Source organism: Bactrocera dorsalis, chromosome 5 (assembly GCF_023373825.1).
Source record: "Bactrocera dorsalis isolate Fly_Bdor chromosome 5, ASM2337382v1, whole genome shotgun sequence".
Classification (NCBI taxonomy): Eukaryota; Metazoa; Arthropoda; class Insecta; order Diptera; family Tephritidae; genus Bactrocera; species Bactrocera dorsalis.
The window spans coordinates 28,840,022-28,867,452 of NC_064307.1; the positions used below are offsets into that span (position 1 = coordinate 28,840,022).

At 35.8% G+C, this 27,431-nt stretch overlaps 1 protein-coding gene across 2 annotated transcripts in view; it reads right to left on the reverse strand.

Moving 5' to 3' along the window:
* Positions 1-27,431, reverse strand: part of LOC105225020 (adenylyl cyclase 78C) — a 205,584-nt gene that overhangs the window by 56,515 nt on the left and 121,638 nt on the right. For both annotated transcript variants that reach the window (XM_049456907.1, XM_049456908.1), the window contains one exon: positions 23,305-23,493. In XM_049456907.1, coding sequence (XP_049312864.1) covers positions 23,305-23,339 — 35 coding nt within the window. In that variant the 5' untranslated portion in view covers positions 23,340-23,493. The remainder of the gene's footprint in view (positions 1-23,304; positions 23,494-27,431) is intronic.

A 27,431-nucleotide genomic window follows, 5' to 3' on the forward strand; every position in this document is an offset into this window, starting at 1 on the left:
AAAGTCGAGAACCTAAGATATCTCATTTCATATTTACCAACATATTACTATCACATCCGATGTTCACTGACTTTTTTCCCCTACAAGCCTTGAATACAATTTTTTAGAACCTTAGTTACGGTACTTGATTTGGCTCTTAGTTGCAACGTTTACAAATCGTTCAACTTTATTACGAAAATTCACGTTCTGTAAAGGACCGCGCCATCCGCTTAACTTGTGGTCAACATAATCGGCCTACTGAGTGTACTATTCGTTATTATTGGATAATATTCCACCGAAAACACCACGTTCGGAGTCAATTCTGCACCGAACGCAGGAATGGTGATTGTTATCGCGATATATGATTTCAAGAAGACGGCACCACTTCCCACACATCGCATCAATCAATTGGTTTATTGAGAGAATACTTCGGTGAGCAGATAATTTCACGTTTTGCGCCGGTCGATTGGTCACTAAGATCATATGATATCATATTGCTACACTCTTTCTGTGTTTTGATCAAAGTTGGTCCAAAGGATTTTCAACCCAAGTAGTAGTACGTCACTTATCCTCAGTTTATTTTCAGGAGTATTCTTAGTTTTATTGGTTAGGTTGGTTTAGGTTTCTCTGGTGGGTAATAAGTGGCATAACTATCCATACCTCTTCCAGTGTCACACATGAGGGCCCAGATATTTTTTTAAGGGGGTATTCTAGTCTAGAAATTTAAAAAAATCGAAATTTTTTTTGTTTGCATATTTTCAAAGTTTAACTATTCAGTAATATGTCTACAAGAGGATTTTTCCAAATTTAAATTATTTTCGGAGATATAGGCATTTTTCTGACCCGGCATCCAAACTGGTTCGGCCGGAACGTGAAACTTTAAACGCGTTTTTCTCAAAACTGACTTTTTCGGAACGATTCCCACGATTTCTCAGGTTCTATTGGACCGATTTACTTGAAATTTTTATAGAATCTTCTTTGTAGGCTTGTCTATGGTTGGAACTAGCCCTATCCCCAAATTTTTATTTTTATTATTTTTAAAAAATTCGAAAGAGTCAGAAAAAGTGATCCAAAAACACTTTTTTTAGGCAGTCCCCATTTTGTGAAAAATTGTTTTTCCCACTTTTCCGTAGTTCCGACCATTGCGACATTATTCTAGATTTATATTCTTTTTATCTTTTTGGTTTCAGATAACTAGGAAGGTTGAAATCATGGGCATGGTCACGTGGAAATTTTTAGAGATCCCCCACTTCGTCAGCTCATAATTTTTGAAATTTTTTACTTTTTTTAGTTTTTAATTTTTTTCTCTACTCTTCTAAAATTAACAAATAATTAGTAAAAAAATGGATACTAAAAATATGAATTGCCTGTTTTTTATGACACTTAAAAAGTACCTGAAATGCATGCTTCTAGACTAATTTTATTTTAGGACTCGATGGAAACTAGTTATGATTTAGCGGTCATTATAATTAGAAAATAATGTGTTACCTTACTATTTTTACAAGAGTTCAATAGCTGATGATATTAAATAAGAAAGTCTTTTCGGAAAATTCAAAAGTTTTGTTCAACAAAACAAAAAATTCAAAAGTTTGTTTGTAACATCTAAAACAAATTGAGCGAGCTATAGAGTTATATAAGTGAATCGTAAGCAAGGTTCACCTATGCTTTGAAATTATTTAAAAAGCGTTGTGGTTGCCTCTAATAGGTTGTAGTATGTAAAGTATGCATACTTCAAACCATTCGAGCGTTATCTCAATTTGCTACGAGAAAACCATTTTGACACCCCTACCTACAGTGTGAAAATGGGTGAAATCTTAACATTCCACTCCCCATGCCACGGTTTTATAAAAACCGAATCAATAACTAAATGTGTGAGAAGCTTCAATTTTACATCCAGAATGACATAAGAAGGAACTTCGCCATGAAGAAAACCAATGTAAGTATCTTCTTCTTGAAATCGGGTGAACAATAGCGTTCGATGCATCTTTTGGAGTCTCTAAGAACTAAGGTAACTATTTTTGGTATTATGAAAAAATGTATTAAATGGTAAAAAATTGTTTCACAAATGACCACTATAGTAAACTATCCTTTTGGGTGGACTCAATGTCGTGTTGCAATAGATATGGTTTAAACACTAAAAACTTTATCTAAATTGAACTGGATTTACGCCCTTGATTTTGAGACTGTTAAAATTTTTTTCAATGCTAAAATTACAGTGACTAAAATGTATATAATTTTTCTTCTAAATCAAGTGCGATTGTAATAAAACTAGAAGTAAAAATCAGCTCATTCTGATTCCGAAACACTTGTTGAATTAAACAGCACAAAATATTGTTAAATTTCTCTGAGAAAAGGGTACATGAGAGTCTTTGGAATATGGTTACTTATTATATATTTGACTAAAATACTTTCTGCACAGTGTATCAATTTGCAATGAGCAACAACTAATAACACTACTGTGTATTTATTACAACCGCGAGGAGCTGCCTTACACACACATGTGCACACAAGTATAGTAGAATGGAGAGAGTATCGAACTGAAAGGCGACGTCCCACTAATGTGACACACCAATGTCTACTGCGTTATTTACATACAAACATACGCGTATGTCCGTGGTTACGAGTACTTGTAGGTGCAGATTATAAATGTGAATCCGATGAGCGAATAGTTCAACAAATAAAGTAAAGAAAGCTGCTTATTAGAACGGTGACAAAAAAGCGGACGCTCATCGATAGTTACGAGTACATTGTTTTATTATGATGATAGTATAACGGTATTAATATATTACTTCTAAGCGTTAGCTCGGTTCTGTTTTAGTCAGTTGGCTAAGGGTTGGTTTCGGTGTTGCTGATAGTAGTGTTGATAAGCTTTAAGGGCTGCCGCGTGTCCCCACTCTAAAAATCATGAGGGTGTATGTGTGTATGTGCTTGTATATGTTTAGCGAAGAAATTGATATGTTATCAACAAAGCAAAAGTTCGATAAAATTGTCGCTGGCAAACTAAACACGATGCTTGTCGTATAAATAATAATGATGATGGTGGTTACAAAGGCAAACGAGCTCGGCTAGGGTAGTAAATGCCTTGTATAAAAACGCTGTATTACTGAGATTATTTCTAGTTCTCAGTTTGCCCAGTTCCAGCGATTTACTTATGATTGAAGTTTCGCGGATTGTTTATCTAATACTAAACAGTTTAGTATTTTACCTAGGTAGTTGGGATCTATTTGACAAAGCCAAAGTCATACTGCCGAGGCAGACGGTTCTATGCAATGGCATGATTACGGGCTTCACTGGCGGAATTTCAATAAAATTTTAAGTTTTAGGTTAAGGTCAGTCTAAGGTTTTCCAAAACTTACCTTAAAGCACACTTTGTGGTCCTAATAATGTTTTTCAAATGCTAGAGTAATAAACAAGATATTTTCTCCATGCTCACCCCGCGACAGTGTCGAAGCATTCGGAACAGGTGGCATCGCAAAGTTCTTGCGTTCGTGCGTCTGGGAGGGATACTTTTCACGCGAGTAGAAAAGTGCTAGAGTTGTGCGTCTCTTGAAGTCCTTTTATAAGATCAGAAGCGATCCTTGTTTTGATCGGGGCATCAGTCTCCTTCTTGGAAAAGTACTGGAAAAAGTTATAGTGAAACGGCTCCAGGAGCTAATGTGGGGTATGTGGATGGATTGGCAATATGAGTTATGGAAAGGACGCAGTATTGATGATGCATGATTTTCTGTTCAGAATGCTGTTAGGGAAAACGTATTTGTTGACTTCAAGTGAGCATTTGGCTATCTAAGCTAGGATCAAGTGGTGCAAAGATTGAAGGAGCGTGACTCTCCGGAAATTACTCTTTGGTGAAGTTACTTTTCAGACAGAAAGGCCTCTCTAGTCGGCAAGAAAAGGATTGTGGAGATCGGAGTGATTCGTGGCTACTCGCAGAGTTCCATTAGGCGTTGGGGTGGACATATCGATGGAAAATCGGTGGGAATGCTGCTTAAGGGCAGGTTGTTGCCGTTTCGTTCACTGATTGTCCGGATAAACGGGATCTGCATCAGTAATGTGACGCAAGTCAAACACCTGGAGCTGAAAGAATGTGTTGGGTTTATTGAGGGTAACCCAGACTTAAGATTAAGTGTGAGTTTGAGGTTTCAGCTTCGAGGCATGGGCCTCTGAATGCATTTTTGCATCAGTGGCACCTATCTGATAGGTCGAGGTATTTGTGTGAGGCGCGGGTCGAGGATTGGGTGAATATTATTGCAGAATGTTTGATGTACTCGAACATTAGGGATCTGGCAAATAAGTTGATTAACTGTACTGACGGACGTTTAGATGTTAGCAGTGTGATCTCTAGTTGTAATGCCGAACAATTAGGGTCGTTTGCGGGATTATTGTTCAGAAGGTGAAGGCATTTAATTAGGTATTAGGGTATTCGACTATGAGGTTCGGTCGGTTCCAAAGTACGCCTCGAATCCAACCAAGGTGATTAGTGTGTCTAATCCACGAAACCAATTGGTAATAAAAAAAATCCTGGCTTTTTCAGGTCGCTGATCAACGCATTGATTTGATCCGCTATGCTTTGGAGCCCCGGGGGGAAGGCTGTCGTTAACCGATACTCACGTCAAGCACACCGGACGTTGTACCTAGAAGCTCTTTTGAAAATGGTGGCTCTGAAGGTTAACGCAGTAGCCGCCATTTTGTATCAAAATTCGAATATAAAAATATTTTATGCCTTCAAATACATGTTTTAAAAGTCTTAAGAAAATTCTCAGAACAAATTGTCAAAGTTACGTCATTTTGACAGCGGTAAACTGAGAAAAAAGAGAATAGAGGTACTTCTTCTTCTATCTTTACTTTCTTCCTTTTAGATTTTGCCTTAGAACTTGTAAAGAAATTGAGTTTGACTATATACCTAAGTCGCGATGTTGAATTTAGAAGAAAATTAAAGATTTTAAAAATTTCGGTTTCCACAAACAATTGTCTAGAATATCGCCTTAATTTCACTGTCTAGTAATTCCTGCAGGCGATCCCACTTCTCCTTGCCACATTATACAATGACATACCTTTCAAAGCGTTCTTCGGATATCGGCATATCTAATGTTCGATACTGATTGTTGTTATTTGTGTACTTGCTAACCTTTGTAGTCGCTTTGTAGACCGATGTTATCGTATCTTTTCCTCGTTTAACTTCTTAGCGATATTTACTCTGTATGTATCAGTCGCTTTTGTTGTAGAGTATGCTTATAGAACAATAGCAATCATTGTGAGCTATTTAACGTCAATAGTCTTGTCGTTTATATTTCATATATACGCACACACATACAAATACAAGTACATAAATGCATACATGTCTGCTATTCTTGTCTCGTTTTTTATGCGTCGGAAAAAGCCTGCTCGTGGACACAGCAAATGTACGAATGTAAAGACTACAACGACACACTTGATAACGATGGTTTATTAGCTGCAGCTTTATAAACTTGGAGAATGTAGAATACAATGCAAGCGTTATATAAGTATATCATGTCCAACGCAAAGAAACAAGTTAAAAAAGGCAAGACAAAACCAATTATGTGTGAACATATTTTTTACTGGAAGCACTTAGTGTGGGTGGTGCAATTGCGTACTTATATCACATATGCTTCCCCGCTCATACTCTGCCGCCAATATACAGGCGGGGAAATGTAGATTAACCAGCTAGTTTACGGACAATGCGCTTAGTTAACGAGTGCAGGCGTAAACGGCTCAGGATATGCAATATTTTATGCTTCAGTTGAGGTCAGCGTGTGGGCTGAATGTGACCATGGCTATGGATTTATTGTTCATAATTTCTCACTCATGACCGCTCAACAAGCTGTCCACTCAATTAAGCAGCGTAAGTTAACGTCTATTAAAATGCGGGGATGATATTCAATTGCATTCGTGTGCCTCGTTGACCTTTGCAGCCGGGAGAATAATGTCAGTTCATGCAAATATGAATAAGTATATTTTTATTTAATTGATATGGTTGGCGTAATTTATGCAGAGTCGGTAGAAATTACTTAATTATTACATATGTTTTTGCTTACTTGCTGAAAAGTCATAAGTAAATAATATTTTTCTGCTTCTTGAAGCTAGCTAATAGAAATACTTGCCTTCAAAGTTAAATGTTGAGTTTATCTCCAACATCATTATTAATTGTAGTGTGTAAACAATAAATAAATAACATTTATACTCTAGCAACTTGCAAGGATGAAAGCTGGGAAAACACTTTCAGGTGTTGGAAAAACTTTATATTAAACTAGGGAAAGTATCGCTGTGATTTCATTCACTTAAGCAAAAACGATATACTGTTTTCGATATGTTTTTTTCTGAATTTTATTAATTTTTGGGGTTTATAGTTGTTATTCGAATTCGTCTACTAGGATACAGTATATAATAGAAAAGATTTGAGTATGTTCAGGGATATAACTTGCCATCTAAATGTGGGCGGTGCCACGAATTTTTTCAAATTTTTATACTAATAAAGCCCTTCTAACTATCATATTTTTCAAAATAACATTTATATCGGGAGTGGTCGTGGTTATCGTTTTATGCTCTTAGGTACCAAATTACAATGTTTAATCTTAATTAATATGGTTTCGCTTAACGGCACTTTGTGTGCGTGGCAATTGCCGATTCCGCCCAACTGCAATACCAACCTCCTTTCTACTCTACTCTAAATACAATTATTATAATCTGGAGCAACATGTTGTAAGGGTATAAAAATGTGGAAAAGGCTACCTTTCATTTTGTCTCAATGGTGTAAAACTTGTTTCGATCAATCTTATATCAAAGTTATCAAGAAGAATTTGAAAGATTTCTTTACGATGACGGTGCAATAAGTACTTTACATTTCAATCCGTTGACTCTGTTTTGGGCGCAGATGGGTACAGTCAGAACCAATGAACCAGTCCCAGGGAAGACAGCAGGCGTCTATAAAGATGGCGTGGGTCAAGTTCAGCATGAAATGAACTTATGTGATGCTGTTTAACTAAGCTCCAAAGGATCTACTGGTACATATTAGAAACCAAGCAACAGTCGAAATAATCTATAACTTCCAGCGAAATAGCTAAGCAGAAGTCGTAACAATCTACGAATATATTGTTTAGACCCCTCTACTGGTCGATGATATTGATATCATCGGCTTCAACACCCGTGCCGTTATTTCTGCTTTCTCCAGACTGGACAAGGAAGCAAAGCAAATGGGTCTGGTAGTGACTAGAGCAAGACGAAATATCTCTTGTCATCAAACAAACAGTCGTCGCACTCGTGACTTGGCTATCATGACACTGTTCACAGTCATAACTTTGAACTCGTAGATAATTTCATCTATCTTGAAACCAGTATAAACACCAATGTAATCTGGAAATCCAACGCAGAATAACTCTTGCCAACGGGTGCTACTTCGGACTGAGTATTCTCAATAGTCTAAAGTCCTCTCTCGACGAACAAAAACCAAACTCTATAAAATACTCATTATTCCCTCCCTGCTATATGGTGCAAAGGTATGAACGATATCAATATCTGATAAGTCGGCCTTAGGAGTTTCGAGACAAAGTTCAGCGAATTAAAAGACAGCCGTTACGCTGGCTTGTTCATGTCGTCCGAATGGATGAAAACACTCAGCAAAGGAAAAGGAAGACCTCCACTCCGTTGGAAAGACCAGGTGGAGAAAGACCTTGCTCCCCGGGGAATCTTCAATTAGCGACAATTAGATGAAAAGTGGGATCATGTAGTCGGTGTTAGCTCAACCGCCATTACTCACCGAGCTATGCCTGAAGTTTCTATATGTAAATTCTCCTGCAGCCAATAGTAGTCCTGTCGATTTTGCTGCGCAGTTCTTAACGAGGGATCTATAGGTGGAAGGTTTAGTACCAGTTCAAGAGCCGCTTCCAAAAGGTGGATTTGCGTACGCTTTACTGCTGCGACTTTAATCAAAATTGGTCTCACTATTGTTGTGTAGCACCGGAGGGAGAGAGCCCTAAGGTTATGTTGACCATTTTCTACACGCATATAAAGCATTGTTAGCTTTCTACTCCAAGGTACTTGGTGCAATTATGCATATAATTACTACAAGGAATGCTCCTATGAAGGTTAGTATAAATCGGTGCGCCCTAAAGTAACATTTTTCTTGTTCTGTTTCCAAAAAGCTATTCAATTTGGGTCAAATGGCGGTTTAACGCAGGTAGGATTTTGAAAATTAAACCGCAAGTTTTACTAAATTTTCTTTTTTTTTTTAGAGTGCATAGGACCGCTTTCATGTTTCTAACGATATTGTTATTTTAATATGGTATTATTATTAATTCTCTTTTACTTCAGATATTTTTTCTGGAAAAACATTGAAATTTCGTAAATTAAAGACAATACTAGTTACTTCAAGCCTTTTGAATTTGCTGTAATATTGGAAAATAGGAAAAATATACTATAAAATATGTATTTCTATTCACTTTCAAAGCATTTTAGAAACGCTTACACGAGTACATTTACACTTTTTAGTCTACAAATGCTAATTATTTGTTTTATGGCTTAATTAAGAAAAATTAATAAAACCGTTCGCGTTCGCTAATTGAGACCACTATAGCTATTTGTGCTTACAAGACAATTAATGCTGTGATCAGTTTACCTACGTCATAGAAATTCACATCGCTACAGACCCGTCAGAAAAAATTTCATTGTATTCGGCAGTTATTTACTCACTGATTAACGGTCCTGTTATTTAATGTTTGTTTGTCTGTATATTGGTACATTAATTTGCGTATTTTTAATAATTTTTTAAAATTCTCTTAATATTCATGCCAATATTTATGTTTACATATACGTTTAGAAATATGTTGCCACTAATTTGCATTTACGTGGAGAAAACACGTGTAAAAGTTAAGAAAAAGCTGACTAAGTATTGAATATAATAGCTGTGTATTTAAATATTTTTAGGTACTGGTACCTGCCTGCGAACGTGGTAATTGACTCAATTGTAAATATTAACGGAAAACAAGTCAGGAATGGCTTAGTTCGGATACATTTCTACTCATATAACTTGCAATAATCAAAGCCCGAGTTATTCCTTAAGGAAAATATGGGAGTTGGTAGCAGTATTGACCCGAGTTTATCTATTTTTGCCAGTAAAACATACGGAAAACATGTTTTTTTGAGTTTCATTAAGGTACCTAACATACAATCACCAGTCATATGGAGTAAAGTCAGTCAGACGTTTGAAAATTCCGGGTATAAAGTCGAAGTTCGCAATCTGTATATTATGTATACGGAGATCAGGGAAGTAGTCACTCACACATAGATTCTATTATCAGGAGAGGTTTTCACTGAATATTGATTGTATATCCCATACATTGACCGATATTTTCTGTCAAAATTCGACCACAGATACTGGAGTCGACACTGCCGGTATTTGGGGCTTGAGCAGTGTTGATTGGATTTGAATAGTGTTAGGTCATAAGGTAGCATACTTTAAAGGCATTATTATTATCATTTTCGCACTGTGATGTAAGAATGTAAGAAGATTGCCACGTACAAAGGTTAGTCGAAATCAGTTGATCAGGTACCGAGATATGTACTAATTTTACCTAAAAGATGGCGTTACAATCTTCAAAAAATAAATGCCAATGAATACTTGTTTGATTGAGAATAAAAATTCCTCATTTAATTTGAAGTTTCTGTGTATTTTCTTTAAAAATTAAGCAATTTACAAATATGCTTTATACTATAAAGAAATAAGAAAAGTCAACTATGTTTTACAACTTTATGGAGAAATTTGCTTAGCGAATGGAATTCAATTAAGTTCCAAATACCAATATTTAAAGTGACTTACTGATCTAAAGCAAACGATTAAACGATTTCCGCAGGCAACCGCCAAAGCTGGAGCGGAAACGAGCGTCAAAGTTTAAGTTGAGCAGAGGAATCAATTAACTTCGTAGCTTTGATGCTGCAAGCTGCATCGAAGACCAATTTCTAATAGAAAAGCAAAACTTAAAGAGAACTAAATAGTTCAATAAATATTAGTATAGGGAATAAATAAACAGCTGCGGTTGAAGTGTGCACATTTCGAAATGTTGAAATGCAGCATAACCAACCAAACATTTAAATTATTGATACAATATTTGTATTCGATTCGCTATTTCTCTGCTCTCTATCTTTGCGCTCTGCTCTTTTGTCAACATCAATCAATATTCTTTTATAATCTTAGAAAAGCGCCATGAAAGCAAAAAAATATTATATTGCTAATGGCTAAATAAATTATAAATTGCCATGTTTAAGCTTCATTTCTACTCGGTTATACTCGTATTCAACAAAGGTAAAGCCTATAATCATGAACGGCAAAAATTCTACTCGAGTTGTATTTTGAATGGTGTTTTTTTCTTTTCGAAATGTTTTCAATATTAACAAACAGTGGCTCTTTATTATAGTACACTTACACTGCGGAGAAAAATATAAAAAATTTTGGTCAGCTTTTAGGTTTATTTTCGGCAAAACATATAGCAATAAGAGAGCCCTATTTGAGAAAATTTCTAAAATCAGCTGACTTGACGTTTAACTAAAATCATTTATGCACCTTATTCTTGTAAAATAAATGTGCATACTCGTATTCGTATCATAGTAGACCATTTCACCCGTGGTGAAAAAATGTTTATGCCTGTGAATTGAACTTACCCTTGTAGAATATAAGCGAGAAATGAAGCATAATCAGAGAAAATATTTTATTCAAATCTAATGTTGTAACAGAAAGAGTTGACACCAGAGAGAACAGCTTTTATATTTCAAATTCTATATTTAAGATTTTATTTCAATATATGTAAAACTTATTCCAAACAAGTACGGAAGAGCTAAATTCGGGTGCAGCCGAACATTTTATACTCTTGGTACTTGCAAGAATCAAAGCCAGGGAAATACTTTAAGGCGTAAAACCAAATAAGAGTAAATGTTCGGATGTTCGAAAATTCTGATATTAATTATTTAGGGGCTAGGCCAAGTTTTCGCTCAAATTTATTTATTTTAGAAACAAAGATACACTGTATGAGTAAAATACGCTCTCTTATTTTCATTGAGATAACTCTGATATTGGGCGATATGCGCGGTAGAAAATGTGGGCTAAGTGAAGATTGGTCCGATTCAACCCATTTTTGACATACATACACACCATTGTCAGAGAAGACATATCCCTTAATTTCAGTTACATACTACTGTGCCCAAAAGGTGGCATTGTATTTATATTGAAAATTCTTTATTTATTCTTCCAAATCAATTTTATTCCCTCCCGATGCAATGCACTTATGCCAACGGATTTTCCAATCTTCGAAACACTGGTTGTAGTCACTTTCAGGGATGGCCTTCAGTTCCGTCTTCGCTGCGGCTTGAATCTCCTTTATCGTATAAAAACGGTATCCCCGGAGCGGTCTTTTGAGCTTGGTGAACAGCCAGAAGTCGCACGGCGCCAGATTAGGTGACTACGGTGGTTGCAGAACGATATGGGTTGAGTTTTTGGCGAAATGATCACGAATTACGAGGTCAGTATGGGATGGTGCATTATCGTGGTGTAAAAACAAAGAATTTTCTTTCCACAATTCCGGCCTTTTTAGGCGAATAGCGTTACGCAAACGACGCAAAAATTTCAAATAATATTCCTTGTTGACTGTTTGACCGGTTGGAAGGAATTCATAATGCACAACACCACAATAATCGAAGAAAACAGTCAACATGACCTTGATTTTTGAGCGACTTGGCCGCGATTTTTTTGGTCTCGGCTCTCTTTTGGCACGATATTCGCTCGATTGATTGGTTGTTTCGAGGTCGTAAGCATAGATCCAAGTTTTATCGCCAGTTATAATGCATTTCATGACACCCTGGTAGTCGGAAAGCATCGTTTCACACACTTCTACGCGACGCATTTTTTTCCAAAAAATTCAATGTTTTCGGTACCAGTCGAGATTTGACGCGCTTGAGGCCCAAAACATCCTTCAAAATGGTATTGGCTGAGCCTTTCGATATGCCAACTTCATCAGCAAGGTCTCTAATTGTTAATCGATGGGTTTTCAACACCAAATCTTTGATTTGTTGAACGTGAGCTTCGTCGGTTGAGGTTGATGGTCGCCCTGGACGCTCTTCGTCTTCGACACGTTCACGGCCGGCTTGGAACTCACTATAACACTTGTAAACATTTTTTTAGACATAGCTTCAACACCAAAGGCTTTCTGCACCATCCTCAACGTATCCACAGCAAAAAATTGATTCCGTAAACAAAATTTAATGCAAATTCTTTGCTCAACAAATTTCGGCATCGCAAAAAACGAAAAACTTACTTTTAGCAGCTCACAAAACGACACGTATCTCAAACACTAATGAATATTTTGGAATGAAAATTGACACAAATGTTACTGACAGTACTACCAACCTAAAAAAAAATAATTCTCTAAATTCTTTGACGCACGCAGTTTAAATTTAAATGTCACCTTATTTTTTGGGCACAGTAGTATATCATACATTGAACTACATTTTCGATCAAAAGTCGACTATAGGTATCGGGGTCTAATATTCGGTACCTAGTCGCTTGAACATTTTTTATTGGATTTAAACAATTTTTGGTCATAAGGTGGCAAACACTAAAGACGTTATTCATGCAAAGTTTTTTCTCGTGTGTAGTGGAAACTGAACAAATCATGTGGAATTAAGAATTGTGCAATACGGAAAGTAGGTGTGGTTGTTATCCGATTTCGTCAATTGTCACAATGTTACATAAGAATGAAAGAAGAATACCACGTAATAAATTTTGTCGAAATCGGTTGATCGGTCCAGAGATATGGGACTTCACCAAAAGGTGGGCGGCGCCACGGCTATAGTCCTATTTCCACACCAGCTCCCATAAAACCCTTTTATATCATCTCGGTGGTAAAATTTGATGTCTCTGGGATATTTTGTTATTGATTTATCACACTTTTAGTAGTTTTTAAGAGTACCGTTATATGGGAAGTGAGCGGGATTATCCTCCAATTCCATCTATTTTCACACTATAGGTAGAAGCTCCTATATGATTTATACTCAGCAAATTTGATTGTTGTAGCTTGAACGGCTTAGGAGATTTGTACATTAGACTTGTTAGAGGGCCCAAGCCCACTTTTTTAAAACATGCTGGCCCCAGCTGGCCCTTTTTCACTGCGATCCTTTGTCCCAAACCCTTTATATCTTAATTTAGTGCTTAGTTATGGCACTTTATATATTTTCCGTTAATGTCGATTTGTAGGCGTGGTAGTGGTCCGATTACGTCCATTTACTAAGAAACCCACCTACCAAGTTTCATCGAGATATCTCAATTTTTACTCAAGTTACAGCTTGCACGGGCGGACGGACGGACGAATAGACAGCCAGTCAACAGAATTTCAACTTTTCTCGTTATCTTGATCGTTTATTGTATATAACCCTATATATATCTCGCTTAGTTGTAGGTGATACGTACAACGGTTAGGTGAACAAAACTATACTACTTTGTAGAAACTGGTTGCATTTATATTCATAAGTGAATTTCAGTTAACAAATTTTTACTTTTAAAAAGTTTCTATTCCGAACTTAGCCCTTCTTTACTTCTGCATGATATTGATATTTTTTTCAAAGATCGGTTAATCGCTTATCACATCCTTTTCATAAACCTGACAGAAAATTATTCATATTTTACTTTATAAAGTGTTATGGTATTCATTGAGTCATAAAACCATTAAAAATCGAATCAATATAACGAATTAAGGTTTACGAACTCAAAAAAAAAAAAACTTTCGCGGATATTTGCTTTGGTACATATGTATGTACATTTCCATCAACTGAATTGCAAAATATTAAAATTAAATGTGGCGTAACAGATTGCATTTACTCGAAATCAGATTTCGACACATCTAATTAAATTTTAGGTGAGTTGAGCAAATAAAATCACTTCTATTTACATATTTTGATGTTTGTGTGCATACCTTAAATCCCGTATATGTATGTATGTATGCTTCAACGTTTGTATATAAGCTGAAACATGCCAACATTTTACGCTAGTTAACAGAGTTTAGCTTTGTTTACACTTGTGATTAGCAAAGCACACGCCCAGCGTTGACTCGGTGACCTCAAATTATTTAAGGAAATCACTTTGGCGGTTTTGAGCATACCGATGACCTTTTCTAGTTACCGGCTTTAAAGAACATAACTGTGGTTAGAAATATGGTATTTCTTACTCCATTCATATATCGTAAATGTATGTGTAAGTGCACATGTGCATGTATTTGTGTGTGTTCTGGCAGTGTTTATAAGTGCAGAATTGGTTGGCTTACATACAGCTCTGTGGTTTTAATGAAAGAGAAAGGCGCTTTGAAGTTGGATTTCGGATTTTGGCTTTGATTGGCGTCCGGAAAAGAAAAGCTTCACGCACTTTACAATGTGTTTTACTGATTTTGATGAAAGCAACAACATACAGACACACATATTGACATAAGGGTACTCATATTTACATATGTATGTATCCAAGTATATGAGTTCAAGCACATCTGTTTTGAGATTTGCTTCAATTCACGGGCATTTTAGATTAAGGTACTTTATGCTCACAATTTATTTTTGTTGACTAATAAATAAGCATACTTGCAGAATTTACTTAATCGAATGCCGGGCATTTAAATGTGCTCATGTGTGAAATTGCGTCTGGCTTAGTAAATGTCAATGCTCACTAACGAACACACTTTTTTTTAGAGGATGTGCTTGAAAAGAGTGACCATACTTATAAGAGAGATTAGATATGTACTCATATAAGCAATCAGCTAGGGTTAATGCACTATGAACTAAAGTATATGCCAAATGAATTTCAATAAAAGCAAAGGAACTATTTGTGATGTTAATGATAAATAACTTTATTAATCAACACTTTTCCTTGCTTCAAGCACGCTAAATGATACACAGCCAGGGCTTATGACAAAAGAAAATGTTTTAGTATTATAAAGAATGCCACTTGAACCTTAACTTCCAAACATTATCTACTAATTCTCATTGTTGTAAAATGGTTAATTATTTAGAAACAGTTCCATAGTATGTTTGTGAGAGTATGCCTATGGTTGTATGCAGGGTTGAATTTAGCAGTGTTTTCCCCATTAAACTTCTGTACCTAGCTTGAATTTTGAAACTTACATTTACAAACCCACCCGAGTTTGGGGGCTACGGCTTAAAAATTTTAAAATTCTTATCTTTCCACAAGATCCCTTATATTGGCTAGAAGAAATTGAGAAAATTGTTTATTTAGCCGATATGACAGGCCATGAGCTTAATTCAAAAACTAAAGTTGTTCTGTTCTTGCTGTTAACATAAGTAAGAAAATTCATTATTTAACGAAACCGTGAATGCATTGCAATCAATTTTGCATCTTATTAATTTATATTATAGGTCTTAGACTCATTTAGTTTCATTTCTATACTTTCATGTTTGTCAACCACGATCTAAGGACTATTCTGCCATCCCTCTTCGTCACAACGACTAACATAGGCCCTGCACACCGATACATTTTATTTTATTGTTGGGTGCCATAGGGGCTAGGTGAAACAAGGATCCAAGGGCCTTAATCTTGCATCTGCACACTGTTGTGCAATCCAGAATCAGGTGCTTGAGAGTTTCGCAGATTAAATAGGTGCATCTTGAGCGCTGAAGAGTCCATTACAGAATACGACATTTATTCGGAATTTGTCTCGCAGCAGGTTGATTACATTTTTAAATTTGATTAGGTTGTAACGACTCATTAGTGTCTTTGATCTGAAGTTGCTGCCAATACTTTTCCCTGCCCACGCTTTTCGCCTTACAGAGCAGTTCCTTTATGATGTGCTGACCAATAATACAGGATTTCGGTCCTTTCATTATATTCTCAGCTGTAGAGCGGAAAGGTAGTTAACTAGTTTATTTCCGGCTATGCCCTTGTGACCTGGCACCCAGATAAGCTAGGGCCCCTTCCGACCTGAAAGGCTAATCAGTCCTTTTATGCCTTACTGAACCAGTAGAAATTTAATCTCGTAAGATGAAATTTATTTAAGTGCCGCTTGGCTACCGATGAATATAGCAACATCGCTCCATACGTAACAATCGGTCTCACGATCATTCTTTGACTATGCCCTGGTCCATATGATGCTTCCACTGAAGATTGGAATCTACAGTGACACACAAATAAGTTATCACATAAGTTATCTCTAACTCTTTGTAGCCAAGGGATAAGGTTCTAAGGGCCGCCAGGGCCTACTTTTAGTGAATGGGACGATGGTATGTTTTCGATTGGTTGATATTGTGTCAAAACTTACCGCACCATCGCTTGTGAGGTGGATCACCTTTGCACGATATCACAGAGAGTGTTCTGTGATAGAAATTCAACCAAATTCAAGAAAGGTGCATAGCATCACCTCTTCATCATCTAGTGAACTTTCAATTTTCGCAACATTAATTGACCTACCTGCATTGTAAGCAAGCTGATTCACATGTAGGGATGCATTTTTCAGCGTCTACAATTTTATTTCGTGATCTATAATCTTTTCCATCTTTTTTAGTAAAAAGGAAGTGAGACTAATTGACCTAAATGTTTCGCCAGTGAATAGTGCTTCCTTTCCACTTTGGATACGATGGTATCCCATGGTTTAGGGATACACCTTAAAGCTATTCTGGGACGATATAAGCCCTGGCCAACCTCGTACATTTAGTCGTTGAAGCAATACATATCAGAGACATTGAAAAACATTGAAGTTTTTATTTTTACTTCTTTAAGTTTGCTTTTACCTCATACGAATGGGTTTGATTAGCCCATACGAGCATATTAAAATTGCGAAAAAAATGCTAAAAAAGAAAGCTTTAATCACAAAATATAATGTTTCCTTTATTTTTGATGTAAGAGAACTGAAATTTAACAAGCCGAAGTCACCTTATGAAGGCGGCTGATACTTTCGAGCACGCCATCAAAAAATATTAACAGAGTCAAATGATTTGATCACACTCTGAGAATGGTAATCATTCTATTTCGAAAGACTTAAAAGTTTTTAGACAGCTTTAAAGTTTAAAACAATTCTTAGAAGCTTTTAAGATATTTCTTTTACGATTAAGTTTAGTGTCGAATTTGGTGTCTCCTGTTTTCCAGATTTATTTTACCAAGAATATTGACAAAGTGTCTGAAGCGTGTAAGCAATACTTTAGTTGAGTGGCTACCAGTTAAGTTCTGTGCTGCGGACACAGATGAATGAACATAGTAAATATGCGTTTGTACTATCCCTTTTTTAGTCTTAACGCTATATTGATTCAAAATTGGAGATGCCTCATAAATCGTGCGGACATTCCACTATTTTTCCTTTTCTTATTTTCACTAAAATGGCAATAAAACGCATGTGCAGGATACACAGGAAGTTCTTCTGTTGGTAACAGATACAAAATAAAAGAAGTAAGGAAAAGCTAAGTTCGGCTGCAGCCCAATATTCCAAAAGAAATTTGAATGAAAAGATTTTTATTTTTGAATTATAAAATCGAAGTCATTATTAGCTGAATGACAACCGACTACTCTAACCCTCTTGTGACGTATGTATGTGGTACCTCAGTACCTGTTACGGCTCATCCGCACCCGCCGCTTTGCTAATCTTCAGCGGGTAATTGCTATTCGAATTTGTACATGGTCGGGCAATGGAACGTCTTATTTTAGACAAAATCGAAAAAGTGAATAAACTGAAAACATAGAATGGCATCCGAAAAAAGTACTGAATCATCGAAAGATCGGCCGACAATGACCCATGCCACTTAATCGGTCGGTCATTATAAAATATTGGTTATTCTCATTAGTTTGTATAATCTTACAACTTTCTCCATTAAGTGCTACAAATACCCGATCCGCCAGGTGCATAAAACTTGTATACCTTGTGAAGCATGAAGCATAAATATTGAAATAAACTGCGCACACGTGTGAATGTAGATTGTATGAAAGTGTGTGTGGAAATAGTTTCAGCCAATCTCTGCGCATTGTCGCAATGGTGATATTTGTCAACTATAAAGCAATGTCCTTTTGCCGGTATGTCGAGCGAAATACCAAACTTGTTTTCTACAATTCCTTATTTTCCAACGATTCTTTGCAGCTGTACGCCTTGTCTTTGTTGTCGCTGTGCTATTTTAAAATATACACGACGCATAAATATACATGGTCTAAATGCGTGGAGAAGTATGTGCATGTCGGTGCCTTAAATGCTTCCACTTTAGAAATGTGTTTGTTGTTATTTCAGTTAGTTGGCTAGTTACACAAGGATACTCATTCGATGACAAGTAATAGCCATTCATTTACCCATACATATGTACATACATATATAGGTATATACTCGCATAGTAGCATATATACATACATATTCCGCACATTTGCATAAAAATTTACATAAAATGCAATGACAGCGCAAAAGCACCACGACGCTGAGCGATGAAAAAACGAAATATTGAAAATGACAACATAACAGTTACTGTCCGTTAGTCGCCGCACCCATGTTACAAGTCACCGCTACGGGAGCGTGGACAAGCATGTGGCTGCTCGCCGCCAATGCCTTCAATTCGATGTAGCGCAAGGTAAGAGAAACGATATTTGAAAGGCAGACAAGAGCGGCAAAGCGATTTAGTGATGCAAACCTATTTCAACGGAAGTCCCTTCCGCGTGATTCAGCTTACTTCTGTGCGTCATTGGGGATCTCCTGTTAATAACGCGGTTGCCGTTCGAGTTCAGCAACTGTTGCCGTAGTCAGGTTTTTTTTTTTTATACCCGAGTGCTTTTCAAGCGCGGAGCCGCTAAGCAATAGCTTCACATGGGTTGTATTTAGGCGTAAATATATAAAAGAATTGAACATTGTGCTGGAAATTTTCCATTAAAGAAGTATTGATTTGAAACTCAAAGCCAGACTCAAGGGGCAAGAATAATAGGGACAATATTGCGACTGACTAAATCAATAATAATATAAATATTATACTTTTAAATAAAATCTTCCCCTGCTTTTGTTCAGGAAGTTACGAACCAATGCAGAATAATATGAAACGCACCTCAAAGCACAAAGAAAAATGTTAACTTCGGATGCACTGAAGCTGTAATACCCAATACAAGTTCGTTTCTTATAGCAACAAAAAGGTTTTCAATAGAGACGCTACAAGAGTAGACCAATAGGGACAGCAAAATACGTCATATCTTTTCCCGCTCTTTTGACATTTCTTCTCAACTTTAAAAGCGATACGTCTAATTTATTGTAGTCATAACTGTCCTGTCAGATTAAAAATTTGTACACAGTACATAATGTTCCCGTGCCAGTGAGACAAAGAATTGCCCTTAGTGTCGAGAATATTGTTGCTGCTAGCGCATCAATTGAGGAAGACCCAACTCAGTCTCTCCCCCGTCGTTCTCAAGCAATGGTCATCTCTGTGATGATGATCATAACCGGCACGTTACTGCGAATAGGAATCGCTAGTTCTCAATGATAACCGAATATTTTTGGCCCGAATTGGATGATATGGACTTGCAAAATATGTAATTCCAACAGGACGGCGCCATTAGCCACCCAGCGAATGGCACAATCGATTTATTGAAAACCAAGTTTGGAGAACGTGTTATCTCACGAAATAACCACGTCAATTGGCGTCCTCGGTCCAATCTGAAAATTCCTTGGAAGATTTTGGTGTGGTCATCCAGGATAATAAAGATAATGGATGATTTAATATGCTCCATTGTAAAGAGAGGGATAAATGTTACAGATAATAGTCTAAGCAAGAGCATTATGTTGGCATTCTGTAACATGTGCCCCTGTAGCCATTCGCTACTTAAAAATTCAAAAATTTTTGGACAAAGCGCCCAAGAAAAAGGTTGACACCTTAAATGTAATGATTCTATATCAGAGTAAAGACATTTACATTTTGATTGTAAACTCCACTTTTCATTGCGAAAATCGGTGATATAGAAATCGCTTACATTTTTGTTTCCAACCGACTTCAGCCACTTCTTACTTATTGATTTTCCTTTCTGCTGTCATACTGCTAAGCACTTGTTATTCAAATACATTTTGTAGTTTATGCTGAGTTGTGTCTTAGCCGTGCGATAATTTATTTATTTTTGTTTACCTCCAAAGTGCTCATTGCGTGAAGATAAAGTAAAAAGTGTGGAACTTAAAAAGAAAGTTACTCACTACTTTGGCAATGACGCCACCTGCTTGCTTGTTTTACTACAGATTATTTTTGGAAGGAAAACTCCGAATTTATTGCCGTGAGTATTTATGAATATCGCTGGAAAACGAATTTGAGCTTTTCACTAAGGGTTTTAAGGTTAGACAAATAATAAGTTAATGAAATTTCATATTATGTTTTTTTTTAATATTTCGATTAAAATTTAGTGAAATTGATATCTTTGTTATTATTAATGTACTCATATAGAATTATAAATGGATATTCTATTTATAAACATGGTTAAAACATCTGTTGTCTTTCCTTTTCATAATTTTTTGTAAACATGTTCGTTTAATTAGCGGATATCATGCTAACCGCGATCACTGTCCACGGTTATGCCCTTATGACCCCAAAATATGCATGCATAGTGAAACCAATTATTCCGCAAGTCATATCATAGTAATTAAGAAAAGGCTGTCCACGCCACCTCTGAGCACCACACGATTGTAGCTAATACAGTTGTGATAGTGCACTTGTGTGTTGGTTGATACATTTGTGTAGGCAAGCCGCAATCGCTTTGTGCAAGGCAATGTGCATTTGACTGTAGTATTCCTAAAATTACAGCACTTGAACTGCCTAGTCAAGTCAAGAGCACTAAAATAATATTTATGTTTATACATATACGTGGATAAATACATATGTTTATTCATATCTAATAGTAGATACGTCCTGATGGTGGTCTTAAACTATCCCAGTGGTAAATTGGTTGTCCCTTAAATCCGTAACTATTTAAGACACTATACTTTATTTAACTCATTCATCATTTCGGATCTTCTTTCAGGATTATTAATTTCGGAACATTAGGTTAAAAATATTTCGCTAATTTTCTGTGACTTATTATGCTAATGAACTTACTTACATTTACCTATATATTCACGATTATTTTTCAGATTTATTCACTGTAGCATATAGCTGCCATACAAACTGGCCGATCGAAATCAAGTTCTTCAAGAAGGGATCAGTATAGTAATCTTTTTAAATTTTTTTTTTGCATTTTCTGTTCCCTTATACCCTTATAATTAATGTAGAAACCCATTTTACCATTGGAAGGTTTTGAAAAAGGCCCAAAAATAATAATACAACTCGACGTTTTTGTCAATGTTTAATCGTCTATCTTTGTATGATTTTTCAGCACTTCAAACTTTAAACGCGTTTTTCTCAAATCACACTGGTTTAAACTGGCGGACACGATGCCGGTCGAACTACTCAACCGATTTGCTTATTTTTTTTTTTAATGATCACCAAACGCCTGGTTATCGTCCCTATATAGTTTTATAATTTGTTGATAGTGTTATGACGAAATTTATGTAAAGACATGGGAAAAGTTAAAAACAAAACGTTAATTATTTTTTTATTTATCAACATTTTTTCATGATGTAGTGACGATAACCGTTAACGTATTTTTTGAGAATAAATTGGGTTTTTGTGTTTCAGATGATCCAAACATGAGAAATCGTGTCCGCCAGTGAAAAAAAACATTTAATTTACCCAGCCATTTCCTCGATAGATGTCATCCAAAAATTCCAAAAAAATTTGTTTATACACTCCACGATATACCTCATGATATGTGTTAAAAGTTCTATTGTAAAATAAAAATTTCTATGAAAAAAAATGTAAAAAAAAGGCCTGATTACCCTACTGACCCCTGAAGATATCACTGTTTAGACGAGGTAGGCATAGTCGAGTTTGGGGCTACCTCATTTGCTGTGCATATTTCCATTAAAAATATGTAAAAATCTATTTTTTTAACCTACGACCTTAAACGATCCCCAAGTTAATGAGGTCTTTAAGTAAGAGGAATTTCCTTTCCAGCTAATCTAAATTTTATGTGAACTCGAAACTTATTCTATATTGGTGAGTTCAAGTGTTTGCTTATAGAAAGGGCAAATGTTTTCACATTCTGCCAATAGAGAGAACTGTTCCAGTTTATACCCACAAATCACTGCTTCATATTTATTGCTGCTGAACGCGCGTCATACATTATGAATGAGTTTATATGACTGTAAATTTCTGTGTAAAATAATAAATATATTCGCGAGCAACTTGCATGTTAAATTCGCTATTGTTATTGCATCTGAACCTAGTTGCAGATAACTGTAAATTGTGCATTGTGGTTTACTCGAGCGGCAGACAGCGGAGAAGTGAACTCTCACTCAATTTCCAACACTAAATGTCTATGCTGAATGGCCAATCAGAACGCGCAAATAATTATTCAGACCTTTATAAATGTGTTGTTATGCTGTTGAAAGTATATAAGGTGGTGCAAAAACAAGTTATAGGATTTTTTTAGGCTTAGAAAATATATATTTAAGTGGTCTTACGAAATAGCATGTATAGTACAAGAATTTTGCTTTTCAAAGTTTAAATTTAATGGCGAACGGATGGCACAGGGACGCGAGATCTACCAGCGGAGTTTATAACTTATACCCTGACAGTTCAAACCCGGTTCATGCAGAGGGCGCCGAGATCTACTTACAATTCTATCTCAAAGTTTAACTCTAACTTTAACTTGTCATATGGAGATATAAACTACGCTAATTTGTTTTTTCTGGCGGCAGAATACTTCATTTCATTATTTAACATGAATCTTTCATTGTAAAGATGGCAGTAGAGGCACTCGAACAGTAATCTTCAACTATACTATCCGAAACGTTTAACATCCGAATGCAGGTTTCTGAAGCCAATTTTATTAATAAATATTTCACGATTTTCACAGCAAAATGTTTCTGTTCAAGCCATTATTTAAACATTTAGAAATGCAAGCAGGAGAGAATTATCAAACATTTCTGTCAACAGCACGAACTCTAAGTTTATTCATAAGCTGTGGTTTGCTGCTGACTCTGCTGCTAACTCCTGCATATTAAAGTGATTTTAGTTTTTCATTTTTCAATTTTATTTAATAGACAGTTAAGTGCTTATTTCAACTAATGCGCAGGTTATTTAGTCAACAACTTATATCCAACCGTGAGTTGAACACTAAATTATGTTACTGAACTAAAGTATTCAAATATTAACATTCTGATTCGCAAGTTGTTAATTGTTATAATTAAATAACTGTATATTAAAAATAACACCGTTTTGTAGGCGTGTTCACCCACTACTCACCGCAGGCAGACACGTTCTTCATCATCCGTATTCATTTTTAATTGAGTGTCAATTTATTCGGACAATTAACTGCACTTGTCAAACGTTGACAGCTGTATGTGTAAAGTAATTCAGGTTCACCGTTATTTGAGCTTTCAGCAATGCTTTGAACTAATATCGATATAATCATTTTAACTGCCACGTGCCGAACTGTAAATAAAGCAATATTTAAATAATGTAAATAAATGTTTATTTCAATGAATTTTATTTGAATTGATTAATTTTTGAGAAAAGAACAATTAACTTTATTAAATTGTGAAATAAGTGATCAACGAAGCTTAAACTTCAGTGTTACTTCATATGGGAATAATATAATAGGTTGTTTGAAAATATCTCTGAAACTAATAGAAAAAAATTCTAAGAAAAATAATGACAATCAGATCCCACACATTGTGTATTAATGAAATACCAGGATACCAGACTCACCCTCTCTCTTATCTTATCAGTATAGAGTACCCGATGGAAATAAATTTAGTAACCGTGAAGTAAATTTTCTACTTCGAAGCATAATATACATATATGCTCTAATATGTACATATAATCCTTTCAAAGGAATAATTACCAAATCTAATTAAATTCTTTTTAAATATGAACAGGCCTACTAAGTAAGAGTTACATGAAATTCAATGGATCTAATTTTCGCATACTCTTGTGGAACACCCAGAGTTGACGTAGTGACTGATGCCCAGATCATACTGAAATTATTTAGGGAAGGGCAGTGACAGCATAACGCCAGGAGAACTCGAACCCGTTCCGCCAATCGATGAAGATGGTACAGATGTTCCACTGCTCAACCAAGAAGTAGTTCGAATAGCAATTACCCGTCTGAAGAATAGCTAGCGGTGGGGGCGCTGGATTGCCGGCCGGGTTATTCAAATACTGTGGCGAAGGACTGATAAGGAGCATGCATCAGCTTCTTTGTTATGGTCAGACAAAAGCCTGCTCGAAGATTGGAATTTAAGTGTGCTCCGCCCAATCCATAAAATATGAGACCCCACAATCTGCGCCAACTACCGTGGGACAGGTCTCTTCAACAACGCATATAAGGTTTTATGGAGCGAAACTGTGTGAAAGACTGAATCCTACCGTTAACAAACTGATTGGACCCTATTAGAGAGTCCTAAGACTTGGAAAAGCTACTACCGACCAGATTTTCACCTTACGTCAAATCTTGGAAAAGACCAATGAAAGATCGACACACCACGTCTTTTGCATTGGAACACTGTAGCATATAAATGCCATTTAAACTGATCGATCTAAATCAAGAAAATATTGAGTTAAACTGAAAGTGCCTATAATAAAAGTAACTGTGAAAGGTATTATTGCTTCGGTACAGTCGATGTAAATATTTTTTCTTAACTTTTATAATTTTTTTTCTATTAAAAAGGCTAGTTTCTGTAGTCTTTCTACTTGTTTTCTATTACCCTAATTGACGCTAGTTATACATTAACGTAATACATACATATATATTTTCTTTACCTAATTTACACCATTTTATACAAGTAGATTATTTTTCCTTTGATTTTTCAATGCGTTCACCTGTAAATGTTTGAACTTATGACAACTTCTTTGTAGCAGTCGCGCACATCTAATATTTATAGTAAATATTTAGTCTACCCCCGAAGCACTCGAGTAAAGACGCAAACAGATACGGCAAAGAAAAATAAGATAATAAACAAATAAATGAATGAGCACTGCAGGCCAGCTACCAGCTACTAAATACGAATAGGAAGGAGACATCGGGCCTGGTGGACTGTTACCAATGCAATACGGCACTTCACCGGCGTGGGCTTTAATGTGCCATATTTTCATCGTGTTATCAGAATTTAAGTGACATCTCAAGGCGGTAATTTCAAAGAAAAAACAACTTTAATGGTAATACGTGTAGTTGGAACGCTAGTCAATGGCACTACATTGCGTATAAGTAACTTTTTGCTGGAAACTCGATCAGGCGTATAACGATTTGCGTGCTAACGAGCGGGAGCAGGCAGAAAATGAAGTGGTAAATGTGAAAATAAAAAACTAAAAGGAGAAGAAAATGAACTGCTGTAAAATAAGAAACTGTGCGAGCGAAGAAATTCCAAGTTGACAATGATTTACATGCGACCTGTTGCATTGTGCCACTAGTTGGCGCACGTATGTAATACGAGTATATATATATACATATTTATGAATGTGCACGTCCAGTTGGGTTAGCAAGTAGCTCGCCAAAGCAGCGCTTATATTTATAATTTACTTTTTGTTGTTAAGCTTGTGGCTAGGTTGTTGTTGTTGCGGTGGGCCCGCCAGGTCGGTTGAATTTTGCTTGCCAAGTGACCTGGCAATATGCCGCTAGGCGGTTGTATGTGTGAATAGCCGTAATCGCAAACTTTTGTGAGTACTTTTATGTTTATATTTATACAAGACTTAAGTAATGTTATATGTACTGCATATTCCTGTTAAATTTGTACCTGAATAAAGTGGTGTATAAGTCTAAAATTTAAGTGTAAAATTTCGGATGAAGTTGCAGCATTTTTACAGAGAAATAATATGTACAATTAAAAGCCAATACAATATTTTTATGTACGAGTATTATGACAAATTAATTAAAGGTAAGAAAATCATTAATTTACGGCTTAGTTATAGCTCTTAATACGTTTTCGATTAATGGTGTTTTGTGGGCAGTGGTCGGATTAGCATCTACAAATTCGTACTCAGTTTTATTCCAAGGTATAAGTGTACCAAGCGTCGATATTTTAATTTTAAACTTGCACAGATGCACGGACGGGCAGACAAACATGCGGAATGGAAAAAATATGTGCTGTTTCGTTAATTATTGACTTATTTTTTGTGACATACAGTTTAGAAAGTGAAAAAATATAAAACATGCCAAACCTAAACAAAATTACTACTGTGGATACGAGCAAGATTTTAACTTTGGGGAAAGCAGATCTTAACATACGGAGATCAATGAATGTTGGATTCAAACAGTTTTCCGACGGGGATTTTTTGAAAAAAATTCGAATCAGTGGACCAAGGCTCAGTAGCAACAAGGAAAATATCTCCCAGAGACGATAAAATAATGGAGCGGCAAATAAAATGACCTTGGAACCGAATTCATAAGTATAGCTATTAGGGTGCTTCAAAACAAATTTTGAATATTTTTTTCAACTCTTACCCCCTCAAATGTTAGTGATTGAAAAAACAAAAATCCTCCCTAAAACCAAACGCTGTAGCCTAACTCTAAGGGGTCGCTATTTATTTCTTATGTTCTCATACATTTAACATAGGAATTTTCGTTTCTTCATTCAAACTAAAATTTCACTAATTAATTTTCGTTTCTCAAAAATAACTATCACATATTCAGAAAGTTGACTTTTCAAAGAGGACCAGCAAAAAATCCACTTTTCACTAAGAAAAAGCGTCAACAACGCCACCAGTGGATTAAAAAGAACTAAAGCTGGACTAAAGTAGATTAGCAGAAAGTAATCTTCTCTGATGAGTCCATGTGCAACATGTTATGTAGCTTCGGGATGTCGTACGTTATATGCTACAGCGAAGAGTGCGTCCGAAGAACCGTTAAGCAGGAAGAATTTAAACCCCATTGAGAACCTTTAGTATATTATGAAGACCATGAAGGTAGCAAAGAAGAGACCCAGTACCTTAGCTGAGTTCAATCGAAATTTTCGAGGATGTCTGATATAACGAAATCGTAGCACAAACATTGCAAAATTTGAAAAATTCAATGCCACAGCGTGTTAAGGCCGTTATAGGAACCAGAGGAGGCTCAACAAAATATTATTTTTAAAATTTTTAGATAGTCTAATATTCATTCCATTTGACGATTAAAAATTATTTTTATAAAAGAACCAGCATTAAAGTTATGTAAACATTTATTATTCACTACTGAAATAGCAAAATATACGAAAATAGTTAAAAAAATCATTTTTATAAGAAAACATTTTTTTCCCTCATTTATGATTTAAATAAAAAGTTTGTTTGAATATGGTAGGCCATGGACGTTTTAACTGACCTGTGAAATCTCTATGGGTTATATTGTATATAATATAAATTATTATTTTAAAAAATAGTTTGACAAAGGAATATTT